Source organism: Dysidea avara, chromosome 5 (genome assembly GCF_963678975.1).
Source record: "Dysidea avara chromosome 5, odDysAvar1.4, whole genome shotgun sequence".
In the NCBI taxonomy this organism is placed as follows: Eukaryota; Metazoa; Porifera; class Demospongiae; order Dictyoceratida; family Dysideidae; genus Dysidea; species Dysidea avara.
Genome location: NC_089276.1, coordinates 28310451 through 28334988, shown reverse-complemented (window position 1 = coordinate 28334988; position 24538 = coordinate 28310451). Strand labels below are relative to the sequence as shown.

The window sequence follows — 24538 nt, the reverse complement described above, 5'->3', positions numbered from 1 at the left end:
ATATTGGCATTGATTTTGTGAACATCTCCTCACTTCTACTAGAGGCCACATGTACAAGCCATTAGCCCCATGCTACCACCAGGGAAAGATGTCACTTTTTTCAATAAGAGCAGTAAATCCTTCGAACAGTTTATGTAGTGTATTTAAGAACCAGCTCAGTGATGATTTCTTCACGCACTGACAAGTCAAAAATGACTCTAATTGATTTCTAATTGTATTGTACTATCTTTAGTTTTAAGTTAACCTTTTAGGTACCACAGGCTTTGCCTTCTTTCCTTTTTACACATAATAATGTACAGAACTGCTGAATCAGTCATTGCACTGGATATGTTTAATAGTCACTGTTCATTTAATTCCATAGCATCTACCAGAAGTCACCATCTTTCACTATAGTCCCTCCACAGTCCACCATTAAATCTAGGAGATATTCTTTTTTTGTCAACACAACTTTCTTCTGGAACACTGTGCCATTACATATCCTTGAAGACAGTAATCAAAAGTCTTTCCGGCATCACCTTTATAATTACTTATGTGTCAAGTAACTTCTTAATCGTTGTTTTGTGTTTTGTTGTGTACTGTTTAGTTTGTAGTGTACTGTAGGTATATGTATATGTTTGTTTTTTGTAGGCGGACACCTTGTACAGGCTTTGCCTTTTGTGTATGCCTTCCTTTTTGGTAAATTGATAATAATAATAATAATAATAATAATGTTGGGAGGGTCCACATTGAGAAACGCGATAATGTGCGGTAATTATACGGAGAAGAGTGAGCGCTACTTGGAATACATGGATGCACCGTAACGATGACAGAAGACGGCTCTAGCGACGAAGAAGTTAGTAAAAACACGTTGCAATTTGTATCTTAAAACAACTGCGTTACGTATTGTGTTAGTTTGAAGATGCTGCGACTACATTGCAAACTAAATTATTTGATACGGAGTAAGACCAGTCATAGTTTAACCGCCAAATGGCTTGAATTTGTTTCCTTCACCAGCGGATATTCTCAGGAAGTGAGTAAAGGACTTGAGGTACTCCAGAACGCGGTAAAACTCGTCATTACTAACAGATATGTGGAGGCAGAGGCCATACTAAGAGATAAGTAGGTTTGTTTGTGTTCATGTGAACTGGCAAGTGATTTTGTTATCATGTACAGAGCCAAGGACAGTTTGTACCATGGAGTAGGGTATGCCTTGATTGTCTTCATACAAGCTGCTCTGAGCTTTGACCGAGTAAGGAAACAACATATAGCACGAAAGTTTAATGGAAATACTGACAATTTGCATTTTTTTTCCTCAGTGTATTCTCTTATATGCTTTATTGTAGCATGTCGTCAAAATTTTGCTAGTCCCTAACAGGCTGTGTGTTCATATTGTATCAATAGGAGAGCATTGAGAGAACACACACTAACATACAGCAAGCACTGGAGTTGTGTAATAAGTGAGTTATGGTAGGTATTCTCAGTACCCCAGTCAATGATAACATCTAGACACCGTCGCACCACTAACATGTGGGGGACATTGTCCGGCATGTGGTATGGAAAACGATTGGACGGATATTCTGTTGGTGAGTGGGAAGAGTAGTCAGGTCACATGATCCACAATGCGATGTCCTAGTTGAACTACATGCTGAAGTGTTCTATGCAGAATGTTCTTTGCTGGAAGCACTGCTGACTTTTCTACAAGTGAGTAAATATAGGACTGTCTTTCTTTCACAGGCAAATGCATGGTATCAACTACTTACAAAGCAGTAGTGTTGTAGTATGGAACGTTAATTTAAGTTTTTTGATTAGTTTTTTTTTTTGATTATTATTTTACTAAAAGTATTTTAGTGATATGGAAAAGGATTTTAGTTTTAGTTTTGATTAGTTTCTTAAATTTTAGTTTTAGTTTAAATAATAGTTTACTAAAAGTAAAAATGCTGAACTAAAAAAGTATTTTAGTTGTAGGGTTTTGCGGAGTTCTTACAACTTTATATTTTAAGCGCATGCACACTTGAATCGAGAAAACAACCTACTGTTCAAATATTGCTTACTTTTAGTAATCACACGACCGTTTTGAATAATGGTGGCTATCCAGGACGTCAAATTATACATAATAGGGTTGCTTTCAGGCTATTTAATGTAGCCATTGTGACGAATATACGTATGCGCTAAAATTTTCCAAGTGCAAGAACTCCGCAAAACCCTGTATAGTTATTCCAACACTACAAATCAGGCCCACTCTGTTTGTAGAGACACACAGTGCATGTCTATACCTGTGATACATTCATGTATATTATGCTATACAGACATGCATAATTTGTTCATACACTAACAAAAACATCATACATGTTTATATGGACACATGCGTTCCAATTCCTTATGTGTAAGATCAATTCAAACCTTATTTATACATACCAAAGCTTTGACAGCTCCTTTCAATCCTATTGTTGCCTATTAGTAAACTTCATTATGCTAATTGGCATTGATAGTGTATTCATTGGAGCTCACTATTAGCACTATATACATTGTATCAGAGGTAGCCACATTATTATTGTTCATTGAGTGATGATACAGGTTTGTGCAATTGAATTCGTCACCTTTGCAATTGACTTCGTCCATTTGCAATTGAATTCGTTGGTTTTGCAATTGATTTAGTCCGTTTTGCAATTGATTTTGTTACTTTTGCATTAGAATTCGTCACATTTGCACAAGAATCTATCTGTAGCAAGATTGGCAGCTGCAATAAACACGAAAACAAGATGTAGCAGCTGCTCCATGATCTTGTTGAAGTACAACTGTTGTAAACAACTCTGTTACAGCTTCTTCAGCAACATTGGTGATGGGTGTGGTCACTCTCTTGAACAAGCTAATTAACTTGATAGACAGCTAATGGCTTGCATATAATCAGCTTCAATTACTCTCTAGTGTCTCATGTGTGGGTGGTTTCTTGCAGTCAATGTAATTATGACAAATTCTTGTGCAAACGGGACGAAATCAATTGCAAAACTGATGAATTCAATTGTAAACCGGATGGATTCTACTGCACAGGCAATGAATACTAATGCAAACGGGATGAAATCAATTGCAAAGGTGACGAATTCAATTACAAAAATCTGTAATAATATGGGATATTTAGCGATGTGTGTTTCATTTCAAACTCATAGTTTTGTATTTATGCCTCCTGTTAACAAGGGAGCCTGTATTCCGTGGAATACAGGATAGCAGAATTACGGAATAAGTGAAAATCACATTCTAAATATTTTGTTATTGTTTATAGCCTCTATAACGTTTTAATATACATTCCTCACCTCGTAGAGAACACAATCACGATGGCACCAATCCTCAGGGTGATCTTTAAATAGGATATGTACAAAGATATTCACTCTAGAACAATCTAACTAAGCTATAACTACCATCAAATACACTTCACTACATAATCACTAGAAAACTAGAAGTTCTTTGTCTTCATACCAGCTGTCACGCACGAGCAGCTAGCTAACTGGCCGAAGAGTTTAGGACAAAACAATCCACCCCCTAGTAGCTACCTTGCATGCATGGAATAATCTGACCTTTCTTATAACTCTGTTGCCATTTCCTAAAGTGTTTCAAATAAATTCGGAGAATAATACTGCTTTCAGCTCCCAACATCATAGCTCCAACCTCGGCTCTAACACTTCGTATATAACTCTAATAAATTTGGGTGGTTACTCATGTGTGACAGTTGGTATGAGTAAGTATAACACAAAGAACTTCTAGTTTTCTAGCGATTGTATAGTGAAGTGTATTTGATGGTAGTTATAGCTTAGTTAGATTGTTCTAGAGTGAATATCTTTGCACATATCCTATTTAAAGATCGCCCCGAGGATCGGTGCCATCGTGATTGTGTTCTCTACGAGGTGAGGAATGTATATTAAAACGTTATAAAGGCTATAAACAATAACAAAATATTTAGAATGTGATTTTCGCTTATTCCGTAATTCTGCTATTCCGCTATTCCGCGGAATAAAGGCTCCCTGTTGACAATCAACTGTGGTGGTTGTTCTCAATTATCACCCTAGTGTTTCTATACCACATTATCACATAGGTGATAACATAATTTACTCACTGATCAATTAGTGTGTGCTCTATTAGAGTGTTTGGCATTTTCATGTTTGACAAGCACTAGAGTAGTTACTAACAAACACACCTTACTGTACTTCCATATACCTTACTGTACTTCCATATACAGACATAGATGCATCTACATAATACGGGGACACACACACACATACACATACACACACACACACACACACACAATCACACTCTATGCAGAAATTTATCAACACACCAGTACCAGTAATTGTGTTTGGCTCACAGTATTGTACAAGTGACACATTACTAATTACAATAGGATGAGAGTTTGATGAGCTTCATCAGAGCTGGTCTGAAGATCAGAAATTGCCACAGCATGTTTAAGTGAGTCAGTGTAGTGTGTGGTGCAGCATTTGTGTATGTAACATTGTGTGTTTGTATGTGTGTAATGAATATGCATGGATAGGATGGAGGAAGAGTGTGTATGTATGTTTGTTGTCTCATGTGTTGGTGGCTGGTGTGGGTGAACCTGGTCTGCAGGAAATACATGTGGATGTACATGTGTTACAAGTACACATATAACAAACCTTATTGTTGGTATAATCATAGCTAATGTATTATGTAATGTATGCACACTCTTGTGCACCTTAGTGGGTTAATAATTACTGTTATATTAACCCAATATACATTGTTTGTGACATACATGGTATGTATACATTAGAGCTGGGATGAAGCTTCGAAAATTTCATGGGTTCAAAGCTTACATAAAGTTCGAATTATAAAAGTATCCTTTGAAGCTTCGTAATACACTCAACGGGAACTCATAGTCTACGAAAGAATTACAAATAAACGTTGTTATCTTTATTGCAGCTGCTTTTTCATTTGCACAATCAATGTTTGTCTCTTCATGATCAATCTTCATGTGCTACCGTAGTTGTAGCCTTAAAACACCTTATAAAATGATAGGTGATGTATGGAAATGTCCTTTTTAGCCATTAGTTGGTGTTACCTATGCATGATTGCAGTATAGCGGACAAGCCCAATTGCAATCGACCAATCACATCATTCGGTACTGCTGCTATGCACTTTCCGAATGCTTGCAAACTTATTAAATATGATTAGAATGATACAACCAAGAAGGATGTGCATAAATACAAGAAAACCTGTAACTTGAAAGTTAACATCAAAGCTTCGAATGTTTGAACATTTTATTAGTGAATGTTTGAAGGTAAATTTCAATATTCATCCCAGCCCTAGTACACATATTCATTATAGTAGGAACATACAATAGATGATTTTCAAAACAATGCTTGGCAGTACAATATGTGACCGTCTCAGTGAAAACCCGTCTAGTTCGTACAAGCATGCGTATTGAGAAAAGTGAAATATAAAATAATTCGTAAAATTACAATGCTACAAGAAAAAATATGCAAGTTATTATCGGTCCAGTAAGAAGGAAGACTCAAATTGATTAAAACTATACACCATCTTATTCGCCTACTCATGGAGAGTTCGAAAATCTTTGTTTCATTTCTGTAGCCCGAATGATTTGCATGGCACGTGTGTTTGTTTACGAAGCGGTAGACGTAAACAAAATTATCGCCGTTTCTTCTGCCTTCATACGCCTAATTGCAAGTGACTGCAAAGCTACAACTATACCTTGGTTGATTTACCAATCCATGGTGAACATTGTAAGCCAAATTCCAACTTTGTAGACTAATCCAAATGGAAGTTATGGCTTCAAATGCAAGTGCCTGTAGTTTGTTTTTTAGTATAGTCACTGTACAAATCGATTTCCTTGTTCTTCCTACTTTCTAGTGTTGTAATTCCAAAACTACTCACCACAGAAGGCTAAAACTTTGGTGAACCATTCCTTGGACAATGCAGATAATGCTGAGAAATTTAAAAAATACAATTTGGAGGTTGTGCGAACTAGACAGGTTTTCGCTGAGATGATCACATATATAGACAATATAGACCAGGTATTTATTCTGGGTAGGTCCAAGTGACTCCCGGCATGTAATCGATTTTGAGTCCTGGTCGAACACCAGTATTGTAGCAGCTTAGAAAACTGTGTTGACTATACAAAAAAGTGTAGTAAAAGCTTACTAACAATTGGGAAACAGTTGTATATGATACCTATTTCCAAATGTGTTGGAACCTCCTGGCTCACAATTAAATAGGTTGTTTGTTCAAATACAGCTTTTATACAAGGAAATACGAATATTAGTGCTGTTCACTTTTACTGAATAACCGATTAATCAATCAGAGATTTCCAAAACTTTAATAACCAATGATAAATGTTAAATCACCGATAATCGGCTCACTCAAATACACGCTAACATTTGAGTAGTGACCATACCAATCACTCTGACTGGGTCTTGGTATAATGCAACTACTTAAATCAATAAGAATTTGATATCAATCTTGCTCTCCACAAACAGGCAAATCCAATGGTGCATACCAATTTGAGCCTCGTTTCATTGCATACCAAATTTTAATGGGTCTTGGTATAATGCAACTACTTAAATCAATAAGAATTTGATATCAATCTTGCTCTCCACAAACAGGCAAATCCAATGGTGCATACCAATTTGAGCCTCGTTTCATTGCATACCAAATTTTAATGTGGAACGGGTATTTTTATCCAGTAGGAGACAGGATGCCTTATCTGTATGTCGTATATGAACGTCTGACCAAAACCCTCTAAATCGCTATAAATCATTGGCAATTAATGAGGATTCACATATTTTATCCAGCTCAAGCGACCACTGTTGCCATGACACATTATCAGACTAGGGTAGTAGTGACATTGGTCACTATTGGAAGTGTACACATGTGTAACTAGATAGTAGTAGAGTATGTAGTATTACAAGTTCCACGAATGTTGTGTGATTTTATTTAAGCTATAATTCATCACTGTTTAGTTCTTATATGTGTACCATGTATGTAGTAATTTTAACATTGTATGTTTTGTTTCCTTGGTACATGTGTGGTTATGCTGTTTTGAATAATCATTAAGCAGTTCAGCATAGTATTGTGTGTGTGTGCACACATACTTGTGTATGATGTATATACTAGCATAGCTGTACGTACATGTACAAAGCTTAAAACCCGTGACCTCCCAAGGTTGTAGGATAAGCTATGTACACGAACTGATCGATGGAACTACATAAGATCCTCAGTGCTACGCTTTGAAACAGATTCTTCTACCTCTCTACAGGGATATTTTCACCTTGGACAATTGATTTTGGTTAATGCAGAGACCGTTAGTGGCAAATTGGTGACTGCTACATATCGTCATTTTGGAAGTTTGATTTAAGTAGCTTTGTTTTTTTCTTCAGACCATTGTAAGCACAATTGGAGTAGAACTTGAATGCGTGCCAAACCTCTTCATCAACATATTGTACAGTAATCATTGCTGGCTCACGTGAAATGGTTTCAAGCATTGTATGGTATACTGCCTAATTTATCAGTGCAAATGGGCCCCCTTGCTTAAACACCTACCTAAATTTCCTAAATCTATTCACTAAGATTGGGTCACCTTTCTTTGAGCACATTTTACTAGTCTAAGAGGTGCCAATTTTGAAGGGATATCAAAAGATTACAAATGTGTTGATCATTGCTCATGACAGCAACCGATTTGTCCACTACACATCACCTTGATGGCTTGTAATGATCAACGTGTGCCTCCACACGACCCATCAACATGCCCCCCTACACCCCTACACAACACCACAGAGATCATTTCTTCGTCACATTAATAATAATTTGTAGTGGTAACTTTGTGGCCTACCACACAACTGTTTGGTTTAATATTGTTACCCTCATCTGTGGTTGAGATCATGTGTGGCTATAGCTGATATTCATAGTGTGACCAGATAATGATAATTATATGTGCTAAGTACATTTGGTTGTGATAGAGTGCATGTGTGTGTGGAGGGGTAAAATCTGATTAAATCATGATTTCATTATAGTGTAGCTGGTGAACCTCTGTGGGTACATCTAGGACCACAAGAATGCTTCGATTTTTAGGAGAATGTCCTGAGGTTTATTTGTGACACCATAAAATGGGCACCTTGATGTGGTCCCATTTGCCTTAGTGTACATACATACATACATGTGTATCCTTTTACGTAGTTCTTTGAAATCAGGACACATTGCTAACAGAGTGTGTTCCCAGGACTCCATTGTCATTATAAGAAAGTTAGGGGACCATACTGAATATTAAGGTGTCCTCGTTTCAGTGTTACAATTGTTTATTGGTTACAGTATCTCACGCTGACACTAATTCAAGATATCTTTTAACTTGTTCTATTGTTACATTAGCCTGTTACCCAAGTGTCTGGTAGCATTTTACGGTATCCATGGGAAACTCTTATTCAACAGATTATGTCATTTAACCAGCTCTTTAGTGCTAGAGTGATCATAAAGGAAAAAACGGTTGAAATCATTCCTTTGACAGAAACCATTATTATTATACTTTGTGGTAACAACTATTTTATGTTGTGAATGGGCACAATAGTTTAGTTATTCTTTTAATGTGAGTGTGAATTTTCTGTATTATTGTAGTCTATTGTTCCGTCATTATCATGTGATTTCTCATGTAATGTTTTATAGACAATGTCATAGCTGGCTAGAGGAAGTCAATACCACATCATCTCAACAGTCAGCAACTTCTCCTGCCGTCATTGATAAACATTTCGTGTCTGGTGTTCACCTTGGAGTTGGTGTATTTAATGTGGTAAGGGGTGTATTTGTAATTATCACTATATGAAATGTGACACCTCAGTAATTAGTACACTCATTATCGGCCTCATGTAGATGCTGAATCAGCAAATATCTAGTACTAAGGTGTCCAAAATAGAGTAATTTTATTCACGTGTGCATGCATCCACATAAAAAAACGCACAAACTAACCCCAGAAGTTAGGACACCTTTCAAATGAGACCATCCATTAAGGGCTATGAACATACCATAACATAATATTGTATTTCAAGTAATATTATTTCAAAGATCAAAGTTAGTCATGTCCAGATTACCTCATCCATCTTCAAGAGATACATAATTTGTTAGCCATCACTTGTAGCAGTCACAAGGCTACTTCCATGATGGTTGAGTAGTGGTTACCATGGAGTGTTGTGTGAATGTTACTTTGCTATGTGATTAGTTACAAATTGTCACCATGTAAATTCAAATGATTTTCTCATCAGAATAACCAGCCAGCCCTGATACAGTGACCATATTTGGATACATAATTCCATTAATAGATATCATGTGTGTAGCTCAGTGTAACATATTTAATATTTTATTGCTTTACATTTACCAAAAGAATTAACACTATTTCACTAAATTTGTACTTTCCTGATCTTTCTATGTGAGCATACACCTTTAGGAATGTATCCTTATCAAAAAGAGGTGTCCTGTATTTTATACAATATATATGCACATGCAGAGTTTTTGCAGTGCTTAGGGTGAGTTAATGGTAATAGCCTCAGGGTTTATTGGGGGCTATCTGTTTTAAGATTTCAATCCCATAGAAACCATCCCACATTGAAGCTACTATAATACAGTACATCGTACAGTGTGTATGGCTTTAGTTATGGTCTACTGGTCTTTGTTCACACGATCCGGTCAAGACTTATTATTCCTGCCAAAGTGGTTTCATTCATTTACCAAATTGTGTTATGTAGTTATCTCCCAAAATGACATTTGTTTTTTGGTAACTTGTGTAATAACAGCACATCCTATGTGTTTCCTGTATTGTGTCTTTTGAATTATTTCTTTTGTAAACTTCTTTACCGAAGTCTTATGTAATATCCATCTGTAGCAGTTGTGTGTAATATAAGTGTCAACTTTTACTGCACATTCCTAAAAAGCTTAAGAGTCCCATGACATATGCTATGCTATATGTAGCAATGTAATTGTCACCCCTATGACAGACACACATGTGTACATACAGTCACCTGTATAAGCACACACTTTGTCAAAGACAGCTGTCAATCCCATAGAGATATGTGTAATCATTTATTTATTTATTAAGGCTTTACAGCACAAGTGCTGAAAGTCTGTAGGACACCTGGTCCTACAGCCTGTTTAAAGATGTTACTTAATGCTTCTGTAAGTCAGCTACTAACCTTTTTAGGTCAGAAATCCTGGGGTTAATTATTTGGGACTTCTGCTAGAGCAGTATTATATCCATACATAGAGTAGGCATTAAATTAGGCTGACTTCTTTGAAGAGCGTTACCTTACCATACATGTACATGTGTGTATGGTACAGACATGCTGTATGATAAATTATCCACTACACATCCTCATTGGGTACGGATAGTGTACTGTCTGGTAGTCTCTCCTGTTATTGATGTTCTTGTAATTGTGCATCGTCACTTGAAATAAGTGGAATTCCTGACCAATAGAAACTGTTTCTGAGTACCCCTATTAGTGTTGTATAATTATGCTTTGATTGGAGCAATATCGAGTCAAAAAGCAACTAACAAATTACATGCGGTAGATTGTCATGTTGGCTCCATACAAATCTCTCTACCGGTATAGAGAAAATTTTGATAATCTATGTATGTAATTGTGTGTGTACATCAAATCAATTACTAACAAAGGAAACGTAATTCTTTTGGTTGTGTTAAAATTCCTAATTACCAATTTGTCATTTAAAAGTGAGTTGTGTGTATGTTATTACAAGAATACTTCACATGCATTCTAACTCAAAAGTGCACAAAACCTGAGCTGGTACTTTGTGATAGATCTCATGTCACTAAATCACATCTGATATGAGTGACAAAATAGCAACTACAATTGATAAAGGATAAATCAAAGGTGAAACCATTAACATCAATACAGCTTTATTGTTTTACTTACACAAAGGCAGTGTCAATTGCTGATAATGGGAAGACACCTGTATTGCAATCATTGGTAAGGTAGCCTTGTTATTAATATCACCCACCTAATGTTAGTGAAGCCTTTAATATAAGCGTTGTATGTATGTATATAGAGTAATTTTAGTACTTAAATCAATTCATTTGGCAATGAAAGGTTACTGTGAGGAACATTGATGGGCTAATGAAGTGATAATATATGGAAAATTATTCTGATGTGAATATGCAGTAAAAGAATGAGAAATATCAATGGCTTGTATTTTAGTAATGTTATTATCCAGATGTCTAATAGCCTTATTCATAATCCCATTATAATGTGTATACTCTATAGTGATTCAAAACTCTTGAGCACACGTTTGCAATGCTGACAATATACAAGCCAAAATACTGACCAAATACGTACATGCATGCATTAGTACAAAAGTGTGCCTTTTTAATTTGGACTTAAATTTCAGCAGACACAGACACACACTGTCACACATGATGTAGTGTTTTTGCTTTAATCTTGTTTTCTGCCAATCTCATGGTTACATGAATCACAGTGGAAAGTTACTGGGAGACAGTCTGGAGGTCATTTAGAACTAGACAGAGGAGACAGTGTCAAATGTGTTCCTATTAGTGTTGTAGTACAACAAATTGAGCTTAAGAGCCATCATGTCTTTCAGAACAAGTGTTAAACAATCATGTTAAATGTACTACTTTAACTGATTATCATGGCAGAGAACATTGACTACTGGACCAATTGAAACTGGTTATCTGAATTATATAGTGTTGATTTATATTGGGACAGTGTATGGCTTTTATTTGGCCTTTGGGTAGATTAGTTTTAGAGTGATTTAAGCCTGTTTCCTGTATCTTAACCAAGACCTGTAGTGATGTGTGTGTTGTGTTTATGTATACGTATGTGTGTGGCGTATGTGATGTACAAGTGTATGTGCACATGCTGCTGTGTGAATGCGCGCACATGCATGCTTGGAGTCGTCCTGGTAGTTTTACAGATTCACAAGGCAATTTATTAAGGGTTCCAATTTGTAACAACAATAACAATATATTACTGGTATAATTGCTGCCACTATACCAGTGAAGAATGCCACACTCTTTAAACATTCATAGCTTTACTACACACATATATCATTTTATCACTAAGAAGAGTACGGACCATGTAACCCTTTGTAATGGGTACAAGTTAACTGAAGACATTCAGTCTCATCATTCGGTTACGATAAGTGTAGTGATTGTTTTCAGATGTGACCAGACCAAATTATAGATCAAAGTTTGCTGCAGCTTGTTGTAATCAAACACCAACCATAAGATAATTTATAGCTATTGTCCGACACCATTCAAAGAATTACTTTAGTTCACTTCAGACGTATGTGAAACTCAGTTTAAGTGTTGCATGTGTTCCCATGTAGCCTGTCTTGTGTACGACATTTTACTTCAAGAGTGTCCAGTTATTAGAAAGCTAGTCGTGTTTATTTTATATATGTACATGTATGTATGTACCCTTTATACTGTCCATGAGTACTGTTAAAATTAAAGCATCCAGTATGATTTGTATGTGCGTGTATGTGTACAATTAGGGACTGAGGACAAATACCCTGTTTCCACACTTTATTCTCAAACTGTATCATGGCTGTAATATTTACATGACATACTGTTTTGTTGTCAAGGTGATTTCCCTGCTACCAGGCCGGATACTAAGGTTGTTAGAGTTTGTTGGATTTTCTGGTGACCGTATACTAGGGATGAGATTGTTGACGTCTGGTTACCATAGCAATACTTGTCATTCACCACTCTGCTCTATGTCATTGTTGGGATACTATTGTGTGATCGCCCCTTACACCGGTATGTGATGTGTGCATGTGTGTGTGTGTATAGTGAGGGCATGTGTGCGTGTGCTGTCCTCGTCTCCTTTTGTGGTATTGGGGTTGTTGTAGAACTTTGGGTTCTGTGACCTCTCCATGAGACCTGTACAGTCCTCTTGCATGTTACTAGCCCTGCCCCTGGAGGATTTGCCTGCGCAAGGCTCAAGTTCCTGATTGGTGCACAGGTATCCCAGTGCTGGTTTGCCAGGTGGCAATAGCTGCGCTTAATATGGCTGCCGTAGGCTTTGCTTTGGTTCGTGTGTAAAGATAGTGTTTGTTGTTATACAATTTTACATAATACTGTATAATAGCAGTATATACCTATGTACATGTTTGACTGTCATACACTCTGGGATTTTACTGTAGTTCACCAACTTCTAATATTGAGTTTAAAAGTGAAAGGTATATCACTTATGCATTATTAATTCTGTACGAATAAGTAATGGAAATATTTTCCTGATATCTGTAGGTTGTATACAATTACATTAATCTACCATTTAACATCTAGCTCTAGTTGGTGTCGCATTTCTCAGTGTATTATGTTTCGCAGAAAAAATATTATCCATGTGCATCTGTTATTGAAACTTCCACACAAAACATGTGTGTGCATCGTCTATGTATTACAACAATTTCAATCATTTCTGAAGTAGTATTGATTAGTTTGTTTGTATCTCCTTTCATATCTCCCTGCTAACCACTAGAGCACCATATATGGATTTCATTGTTGGGTGTAGTGAATTTTTCAGCTGTTAGAGACATATCTAGGTTAGCAAAAATGTTCAACAAATGCATAGTCAATGGATTACAATAACAGTAATTGTTTAGTAGTTCAGTGTTGACCATTAAACTTTTCACTGGCTAATGCAGAGAGAGTCAACACACACGCACAAACACGCATACATGTACCTACACACACGCACGCACATACACACACACATTCACATACATACATACATAGGCAAAAAGTTTGTGCTACAACCAAAAGTGTAAGAATGTCAAGTAGATTCATCCGTAGGTTTTTCTCGTGGAAATGTTATGTGTTTTCCATCCAAACCCAGTACTGGTGAAAGCTTCTACTAATTGTCTTTCCATAGTTCTTCCTTTACAAGGAACAAAGACATAATTTACCATTTGTAGTGATCATCAGTTCTGATCACTTCTCTTCCTACTAATATTAGAGCATACTTTTGATGACTAAATTTGTGTGTATTTGTTATTTAAAGACTAACAAACCATAGAAAATTAATTTACTGAGTGGCAGTAATGGGAATGTTTGGGGTGCCATGAGAGTACATCCTCAATTAGAGAGGTATTCTGATTTTAGCTGTATAGAAGGGACTCGGCATTCTGATGATCAGAGCTTGTGTCCATGGTCCCATGTGTACATATAGCATTTACCCAAGGCACCTCATAGAATATCAGCGTGGTCTAAAATAGAGTGGTTCCACTATGCACTGGAAGATTTTTAGGAGGAACTTGAACAAGTATTGAGGTGTCCACATTTCAACTAGTGTCTTCAAATTTCACTTAACAATGTTACATGCTAATTCAGAGACCCTAGAGCTGTCAAAATATACACACACTTTACCGCAGCCACCAGACAATTAGACATTATCTATACAAGAGTTGTAACAGATACTATAGCTACATCTTATGGAAGTCAATTACTGTAATGGAATTACTGTGAAAACCATTAGATGGCTTTAATCAAAAGCCAGCAATTAGTAGGGAGCAATGTTCGATGTGTTTTTAACATTACAACGTTCTCACATTTGAAGAAAAACCATAAGCTTTATGATGAGTGTAGCAAACAGCTGCTTGTCTCCCGTGGTAACTAAGTGTTACACTTTGCTCTGTCACTATGGCAATGAAGGTGGAATCTTGTCACAAGTGTAGGTAGTTATTTAATGAGGTGGCCATGTGGATGAAATGAAAATTCATGGGAATTCTTGTAATAGTTTTGGTATAAATGGGTTTGGTTTTCACTTGCTGTAATGTACCTGAGATCTGATATCTGATACTACCATTGTAATATGAACTGCAAGTGTGCTTATGTGTGTGTGTATGTGCATGCATGCGTGCGTGTGTGTGTGTGTGCACGTGTATGTGCATGAGTGCGTACGTGTGTGTGTGCACGCGCGTGTGTGTCTGTCTCACTTAGTGGTGTTGGGGTCATTGTGGAATTTTGGGTTCTGTAGCCTCTCTCCGTGAGACTTGGGTAGTCCTCCTGCAAGTTGCTAGTCCTGTCCCAGGAGTATTTACCTGCAGAAGACTCAAATGTCTAAATGGTGCATCCTAATGTTAGTTCACTGGATGGCAATAGATGTGCTTCTCATGGTGCTGGGGAATTCAATCACTTTTTTTGCTTTGTGCGTGTGCGTACACACGTGTGTGTATAAATGTGCATCCATAATTAGGGCTGAGCAATAATATTGATAGCTCGATACTCGCGATCAAAAAATTATTATCACGATATGATAATTACAGCTTACTATTGCGATATTGCTGTAAGATTACTAGATACATTGCTACCAAGTTACTTAACTGTTTTGTAACTCTTCAGGCTTGCTTATTCGCGAAATGTTTGGTTGCAAGGCTATAACAAGCTGTGTATATTTATCGGCCACCCACACAATTAGTTGATCGCTTTGCGAAGGGTCTATAATTCCACTAAAAATGCTGCTTGAGAAGCTGGCTTAGCTGTTTTATAACTACTTGGCTTACTTTATCATGGAAAGTTTGGCTGCAATGTTGTAACAAAAACTAGAAATATCAGCCGCCCACGCATTTAATTACCTAATTGATGCACTTACAAGAAGAAAACCAAGCAAATAGTAATCTATGATGGTGTTAATTATGCTTAACATGCATTGAATACTTGGAACTTTACTGAAGATCATTCAAAGTGTAATTATCGTGATATTATCGTATCGTGAATATTACTTCAATATCTATCGTGATAGTGAATTTTCTACTATCGCGCAGCTCTATCCATAATATATACGTTTGTATGTGTACTCACATGTGTTTGTAGTATTGTATGTATTGTGTGTATAACAATGTACACATGTGTGTACACTACAATAATCACATCAAGACAGGTCTAGACGGACATTTCACTTTCGTTATATTATTTGGTGTATGTAGTTATAAGTCATCAGTTACTAACTCTGTCATTCATCCCTTTCGTCCTCTTACCCAATAATCCATCACATCCTTTACAGTGTGGAATTGTTTGTAAAATATTTTCAACAGTCCATAAATACATGTGAAATATTGCCACTAATTATGCAATTATTTTGTTCCCATTCACTGGCAGAGACTAACGTCAAGTACATGTTGTATAAACTGAGGCCATTGTTAATATGATTTGAGTGGTACTTATGGCATTACAGGATTTGGAGCTTATGAAGACCTCAGCATACCATCGGACATATTGAGAGTGCAACTAACAGAGTTCCCCAATGTGAGTATATCCATATTCCAGGAAAAAACAGTGAAGTAATTGTCCCATTGTAAGTGTCACATGTTCCTTAGTTAGCTAAAAAGGTGCCCACTATTTCTACAGAATCACACACTGTTTCCCTTTACACTGTAAATTTCCTTTCATTACTAATGTGACAACTGTGTGTCCTTTTGTAGAGTGGTGTGCTACTGTTTTTCAGCGGACGACTAGCGTTATTACAAGGAAAGGTGGATGAGGTAACATATGATATGCCAAGCAAATATTAATATATGCCAAGAAAACAGATATTATTAACTTACCTTCCTGATAATGACAACATGCTGGGCTAAAAAGGCTTCAGGCATTAAGTGGCTTTGAATAACAATTGTGTTTTGGTAGTCTAATTGAATTTAAATCTTCTTAATGAGTTGGTGGTATTTGTGGTCTTTGCCACTAGGGTGAAGCCATGTGTATGAGACTATTCAAGTGCCACTGGCGTTAGTAGACTGAATGTGTTTTGGCTTTAGTGTATACAAGTATACTAATATTATATTATGATTGCCATTATCAGACGTAAACAAATAGTTATGGCTTTTATTAAACTCTATTATAAAATTCTTCAAGGAAAACAATTAATGAGTTTATAAAAATAAATATTATCTTATGTCCAATATAGGTATGCATCTCACATTCTGTGTACTGCTGTGTAACATGATATGTTGTGCTACATACATACAGTACAACAGCACATACTATATGTGACCGGATTTGCGAAAAGGTACCTTTTCCACACATTGGACATACCAGCAAATGAAATGTCATAACTGTTGACTCCTTGCACTGATTGACTTTCTTTTTGTATCAAAATGTAGCCACATAATGTAGGCATACTCATGGAAAATTACAGATACATGCTTGCAGTGATACAAAAGTTACAAAGTTTGAAAGTTGAAAAAATGGGTCAAATTTTATGTGTGAAAAAGGTACCTTTTCGCAAATCCGGTCACATATTTGTTAGGCTATAGCAAAGTTCTTACGGAGCATAGAAGAGATGAGCCAGTGGAAGAAGATACATGTCATAGCTTATTGGGAACTGATGTATTGTTACTGGTGAGTGAGACTGGGACTGGTTATTGTATTTGTACTGGTATTGTAGTTTCTTGGGTAACTGGAGGGCTGCAGCGTACTATGCAGACTTGTTGTATAATAATAGCAGATGGAGTAAAGTGAGTATGTCTATTGTGTGTGTACATGTGCATCTGTGTACACAATCAGTTTCCTTATCAGCATCAAAGCCATCCATGAGTTTGTTTGTGTACATATTTATTATATTTTTTAGGCAATAGAATCATCCAGAATTCGCAGGTGTCATAGAAGATGTTAAAAGTACACGAACTTTAGGGTCACAAGAATGTAATGCTCTAAGAATATGACCTAGTTTAGCAGTTAAACTAGAAAGTTTTAGGGACCACAGACAAGTGCTATTATTACAAAGGTGGAGTGGTATGGCATTCTATTAGCTGGCCTATTGTCTCAATCAAGAAACTGTTACTAAACTATGTACATAAGTCCTATTAGAACAGTACCATAATCGGTACTAACATAATAATGACCACACACAATCTATTGTCAGGTCCTGGCAACGGTTGGTCCAATAACATCATAAAGTTGTACAACTGTGAACGTGTTTTGTGTGAAAATAAAGTGGGATGGATTCGGCTATTATGGAAAGTGACAAAATGGACACATGTTTATAGTTGTCCACGGTCCTCCACCAGCTATGATTATATGCTATATGATGTACAAATCACCCACAGAATTTCACAACACTTTTTCCAGTGAAGCGACATGTCCTGCTCAATGAGCTAAGGGGAATTAGTGGGAAGTATTGCTTGTATAGTCGTAAACATGTGTGGAGCATGTGTGTAGTTGAAACAGTGACCACAATCCATTACAGTGTACATACCATCATAGAGAGAGTGGTTTTCAATATGACAAAAATACTTGACAATTATTATAAGCAAATCTGCCTAGCTGGCATGACCTGTTACATAGTTCTGTTTTTGCACTACTTGGGTCATTACCTTACGAACTAAGGATGTCCCTATCTCAGAGGTGGCCTGATTTCAAAGGATCGGAATTTGCCATAGAAGTATGCATTTTACAAAATAGATATTTTGGGAAGTACAGGTGTAGTAAATCATAGCATACACATTGACTAAACTGAGTTTATGATTTATAACTACAGCGACCTCACTATAGACACACTGGTAATAGGGCCATTAGTACAGTTTGTAGGATGTTAAATAATCTATAAATCACCCCACACACATAGTGTAGCGACTTCCTTAAAGCTATGATATTATTCAGCTCCACGTGGGACTCCCACACTTGTCAACAATACTGCTATTCATTGTTTCATGCTCGTCACATAATCGTGTGATTCATTAGCCAGCCTACCTGTGATAATGGATAAGGTAGTGTTTGGGTGAGCGGTGACATTTTTCACAATCAACTGTCAGCAAATCTCCCATCAATTGTGTGTGTGGAATAGTTGTCACTAGCTTTACTGTGAAACCCACATGCACTGTTAGCTACGTATGCTAATATTTATTGAAAATATGTTTGTTATATTTTTTTGGTTGGATGCCTCCCTTGTTGGCAAATGTTTAGAAAGAATTGTATTGTTATAAATTAAATTAGGAGCATTAATATAAGGGGTATACAATAGTTCACCTGTGCTAACAATTCATTAATGGGTGCTACATGTAATAAAAGTTTATTTGGTTATGATTCCTTATGGATATTTTATGTACCTGTGTATACACACATGCACACACACACCACACATATATACCCACTACACACACCCACACTGCACATGTACACACCCACACTACACATGCACACACAGATTGTAGTTTGTAGGTCTTCAGTTGTCACTTGGCACTTGTTCTATCACAATATCAGAAACAGACTATATTTCTCAACAGAAGCCTTTGTCAAGTAATTATTCACAATGGATGTTTTAACAGAGCTGATTTTCAGCAGTATGCCAGACAATTGCTATGTTATCCAATACAGCACTAAGTTGGGTGCCTCGGTGGGTTGGCACTACTTGTCTACAACCTATCTATGGGCTGGGATATCTTCCAAGTGCTGTAGTAGCAGTAAAGACTTAATACATGAGCTCTCTGTAAAGCTTGTGGCTTCAGTAAGTTATGGATGAGTGGCTCAGATCAACTGGCCTACCTGTTCTTTGCTATATCAACAAGCTGTTTTGTTGTGGGTATTGGTTTGGTGGGAGTCAATGGACGTTTGTAGAATAGCGTCAGGTGCTGTTTATCGTTTTGATTGTTGGTTTATTGGGTGGCCACGGAAACGCACCCTAGAGATACACACATATACCACAAGAGGAAACACACACACACACACACACACACACACACACACACACACACACACACACACACACACACACACACACACACACACACACACACACACACACACACACACACACACACACACACATACTGGTTCTTGAGAGATACTCACATAAAGCAGCAGTGTCTATTCAGTCGTAACATATGTCAGTGAATGGGGTCATATGTGACACAGTATTTATCACTAAGAAATGATAGCAGTTTAAATTTCCTCACCTTATATGAAGGTGCTGTATCTGCATGTGGGTATTCTGCACACATCTGTTGATGGTTGCAGTTTCTTTTTGTTACAACATGGAATGCACGATTGCTACCATTCCCACTGACTCATGTAGATTGTACATAGCACACAGCTAGTATTCATTATTCTAGTACATTCCTATATGAAGCCATCTGTGACTTATAGTAGCTTGTCTTGTTATATAGTAACAATATTCACCCAATATCCCATATCATTTCTCTTCTGAACTAAATCTGACATTTATTCTAGGCAACTTTCCTATACCAGAAGGCAGCCTTTCTACTTATGGCTAAAAGAGGTGAAAAAAATAATCCACCAGTTGTGGGAAATGATGTGCCATCATTTGATGCCACTGACGATGAAATCATAGAAATGATGAAGTAAGAATCATGTGACAGGAACAGTATGCCTTAACAGATCCTCTACATGTGTGTATGTGTCATAGGAAGGTTCCTACTCTGAAGCAAAGAATTGCCGGTCGATCACTACCCATTGAAAAGTTTGCAATCAACAAAGCTGAGCGTTATCTTCAAGGGGAGGCTATACCACTCTGTGGATTGGTACGTGCTGACAATCTGTCTGATGTGGCAACCTGTTTATACAGGAGGATGGTTAATAGTTATTCTTTGTACCTAGGTGTCACCATGCATGCGTAACGTAAGATCAAAGCCACACAATGTATCATCGATGGAAAAATTGTAGTGTGTATAATTAGTGATCATAACCATCATTATTCTAGCAAGGCTTTTATTCACCAAATAAGATTATGTGCTCGAATTTATGGTTTATGCTTGGCTTAGCCAGCAATTACCTGCAAACTTTGTGATAGTCTGTAAGGAAAGGCCACAAATTGACATTGTTTACACTGCTGCTACACCCAGGCAACAAGCGGGGGCACATGCAGGTAAAATAAACTGCTTTGCACCAGTTTCCTTACTACCCAGCAGAGTTGATGTATGTGTGTGATCCACCCTAGCACAGTGATAAATCCTATCCACTCCACACTTGTGCTCTTAACTAGTGCAGAATTTAGGGAGTTCTATGGTACAAGGAATAACTAAGATTCCATTCCTAAAGTGTTGATAATATTATTTTTTCTCTCCTTTTGTAGGAGATGGTTTTTGCTTGGAATGGGTTTGCTGTTTTGGAAAAAGCACAGCACCTAGCCAAACTACACTTGGCGACAGTTTGGGAGTGTGTTACGTCCACAGTGGAAGCTAAAGGTCAACAGATAAGCTTACCATGGGATGTCTCTAGTCAACCACTGTTTGTTTTGTGTTCTTATTCCTACACAAACAAACAAATGTCGTTGTCTCTCTTATGCAGCTGGCAATAATGGGCCAACAGATGATCATTGTGTTATTAGCTTAATGCAGGGGCTTTGTTTTAAGAGTGTGGGAAGAATGGAAGAAGCCACACGATGCTTTGAAGATGTTACAGCAAGGTAAAAAATACTTGTTTTAATTCTACTTCAAAATTTCTCCTTTTTTTTCACAGTGCTGCAAGATTACAGCATGACCACTACACACCTCCTGCAGCATGTTGGCAACTAGGTCTACTTTTGATGGAAGAAGGAAAATATGATTTAGCTAGCAAGAAACTAGAGGCAGCAAAGTATGTATCATCTTTCCAGTGTAAAAGTATTGTTGTTATGTCTTTTAGGTCGCAATATAAAGGTTATACTTTTGAAAACCGGATTCATTTTCGTGTGCACGCTGCACTCAGTGCCATAGAGAAGCAAAGATCACACAAATAACCTTTCCTACCCTGTGTACTCATGCAATAATATTTATTTTGTAGCCTTGTAATTAAACATCTCCCACGTGAACACGAAGCCATATTAGTCGTGATTATGTTAATTGTTTATATTGCGATGGTTCCTATAAAATAGGCTGCTGGAAGGAACGCTTCATATCTGGTTGCTTTGCTGTTTGTCTGCAGTTGCCCCGCTTTTACTGAGCTCTGTGATACAGTTAAGTAGTGAGAATTGTTTTAAGTTATTTTAGAAGAGAAACAACGCAGAAATGATTTCGTCTGCTGCTGTCTCACTGGTTGCAATCTTGCTTATTGTCTACCCGCTGCCTTCAGCCTTTTCCTGTAAGTATCATATAATATCAGAGTAGTACACGTATTGTATGTCAGCCTCGTAAGGCTGTAAGTGTTGTGCAAGAAATCGTAGTATGTGACGCAAATTTTTTGTGCAAAATCCATTCATTTCTTCGAACGTGGAGCTTTTGTTTTGTGTAATGTTAGCAGTTTTAATGTTCGCAACGTAAATAGTGTCTGATTTGTTTGCTTTCACATACGAGGTAAACGACTAATAGTCGCGTGCAATAGATTAAGTTTCAATGGTCGGTTAGCACATCCTCCAAAGCGGAAGAGTGGGATGAGTTACTTCAGTACTGAATAGGTCACATTATAACCGCTTTCTCAACCCATCTTAGCTACTTGTGGTCGCTGTATAAAAATCACATCCCTCGAGTTGTTGTAAACGTGTAGGGTTTCATTTTAATGTGTGGTACACTAACCCGACTTAATCTACAAAAGAAGCCTTCACGCGCCAAATACAACTTGCGGGCCCTGGGAGCGAAGCCCGCTTAATCAGACATAACGCGGGCGTTGTGTATTCCACCTAGATCATGGCTTGGTTACCTTAGTAAGTCTTATAAGTGCTGAAAAACAGCGAAACGAACAGCTGGTGTGACATACGTGTTTCTCATGGTTAGTAGTGGTCATGCAACTGAAACTAGATACTGGATAATCCAATACAAATTGTGTTGTATTAGTTAGGAATGTACTAGATTTATTTTTGACAGATTAATTGTACAATAATTATTAGCTGTGTTGTTTTGTGTAGTTCCAGTATCATCATCATCTTGTGCTGAGAGTGGTATTCTGGGATCATGTGATCATTACGAACAATGTGTAGAACCTTTACTGGAATGTGGACAGAATGGATTTGCTCTAGCCTTTGGTATGGCTCACTGTCAAGCTGTTGAGCGACTTCGTTCAAACATTACAACACCATGGTTGACAGAATGGCTCGGAGATCATGAGATGTGTCTAAAACAGAAAGTACAAGAGTTGGCTCGTGCTCAGACGTGTCCCTCACCAGATCCACCCACCTGCTTACAATTTGAGCTCTCAGCATTGAAAGCTTTCGAAGATTGCTTTAAAAGAAATACATCTCTTTTGTGTCAGTCTGATGAAATAGCTAACAATCCTTCTGTCCTTGGTGAACAAATCCACTACATTGCCCAAGAGATTGGTGTCAGTGATTACTATGGTGGTGCAATAGCGGCAGCTATATTCAGAGCCATCAATGATACTTGTAGTCACCCCAATACCAGCCATGTCCTTGAACCAGTCAGTTCACTAGCAGCTGCAAGACACATTGTGTTCTGTACGATAATTTCTGGGGATGACAATATTGTGGCAGATGAAGTGAACATTCTAAATGGACCAGAATTGATTGCAGGTAAGTTGCATCGACCAGTAGAGAGCTTCCAGTACATTGGTGCATTATCCACTGATTACAATACACTGTGTGATGATGTGGCACCAATAGCCCTCCAAAACTTTAACAATCCAGAATATCACTTTGTTACTTGGTCACCAAGCAGTACCGATACTCTCCCAGACAATCTAAATAGCTCTTACTACCACTACATTAGATCAACAATTACTTTTGATTTCTTTCGTCTTGATGTTCTACGCAGCAATACAACATGTGGGGATGGCATCCGCCAAGCAGGGGAACTCTGTGACACTGGAATAATGAACTTCCTTGGCAGAGAGGGGTGTAACAGTGAGTGTATGCCACATGACAATTACGAATGTGACACTACACAGTTGGAGAGATCAATGTGTCGACCTACAACATGTGGTGATGGATTAAGAACATTCAACGAGGAGTGTGACGATAATAATAGTGAATCTAGCGATGGCTGTTTTAACTGTCAAGTTGAAGATGGATATACCTGTACGAGCACTTACAATGCTACAAGTGTTTGTTCTGTTGTTTCTGTGACTCCAACGCCTTCTATTACTATCACAGAAGTGAGTGCAACATCTAGTGTACCGCCGTCCCCAACCACATCAACTCCACCCCCTACAGCACCACCTTTTAACTCATCTGCTAAAACATCAAGATCAGGGCACTATTTCATAATGATGTTAATCATTGCAACACAAATTATTGTATGGTTTGATTCCCTTTAACACCTTCAGCTGATGGCCATTTTAACAGACCTAACAATCAACTCTCTTGTACAGTCTCTATATCACTTGGGACATTTTTAATAACATTTTACTCCTTTTATCATTATGACACAGGTTACATTTTGGACAAAGTCTAATACATTATAATATATAAATCCTTATTGTATTCTTATTATTTAGTGCTTACATGAGTAATTGTATCTGATAATTAGTTGTATCTTATTAGAATTGGAAATTTAGCATTTCAGATAACATTTTAATTTGTCCGCTATACATAAGTAATATTCTCAACTGTACACTGCTGCCTTTGTTTTTGTTATTGTCACAATATTCAATGATGTCAAATGTGGTTTATTTAACTGGGCCACACACACA

The 24538-nt window shown here is 37.3% G+C and overlaps 2 protein-coding genes across 2 annotated transcripts; both read left to right on the top strand.

Annotated features, from left to right (window-relative positions):
* Positions 1-734: 734 nt before the first annotated feature.
* LOC136256815 (tetratricopeptide repeat protein 39B-like) lies at positions 735-21770 on the top strand. The gene is made up of 20 exons (XM_066049855.1): positions 735-832; positions 892-938; positions 994-1098; positions 1153-1228; positions 1381-1436; positions 1486-1562; positions 1613-1680; positions 4373-4437; positions 8674-8797; positions 12616-12790; positions 16206-16276; positions 16453-16512; positions 17274-17365; positions 17412-17481; positions 20192-20322; positions 20388-20502; positions 21054-21165; positions 21269-21386; positions 21440-21556; positions 21605-21770. Exons 1-20 carry the CDS (start codon positions 803-805, stop codon positions 21696-21698), a joined length of 1803 nt encoding a protein of 600 aa, XP_065905927.1. The 5' UTR covers positions 735-802; the 3' UTR covers positions 21699-21770.
* Positions 21771-21823: 53 nt separating this feature from the next.
* LOC136256816 (uncharacterized) lies at positions 21824-24508 on the top strand. Its single transcript, XM_066049856.1, has 2 exons — positions 21824-22039; positions 22800-24508. The coding sequence occupies exons 1-2, from the start codon at positions 21967-21969 to the stop codon at positions 24161-24163; spliced, it is 1437 nt and encodes a 478-aa protein (XP_065905928.1). The 5' UTR covers positions 21824-21966; the 3' UTR covers positions 24164-24508.
* The last annotated feature ends 30 nt before the right edge of the window (positions 24509-24538 follow it).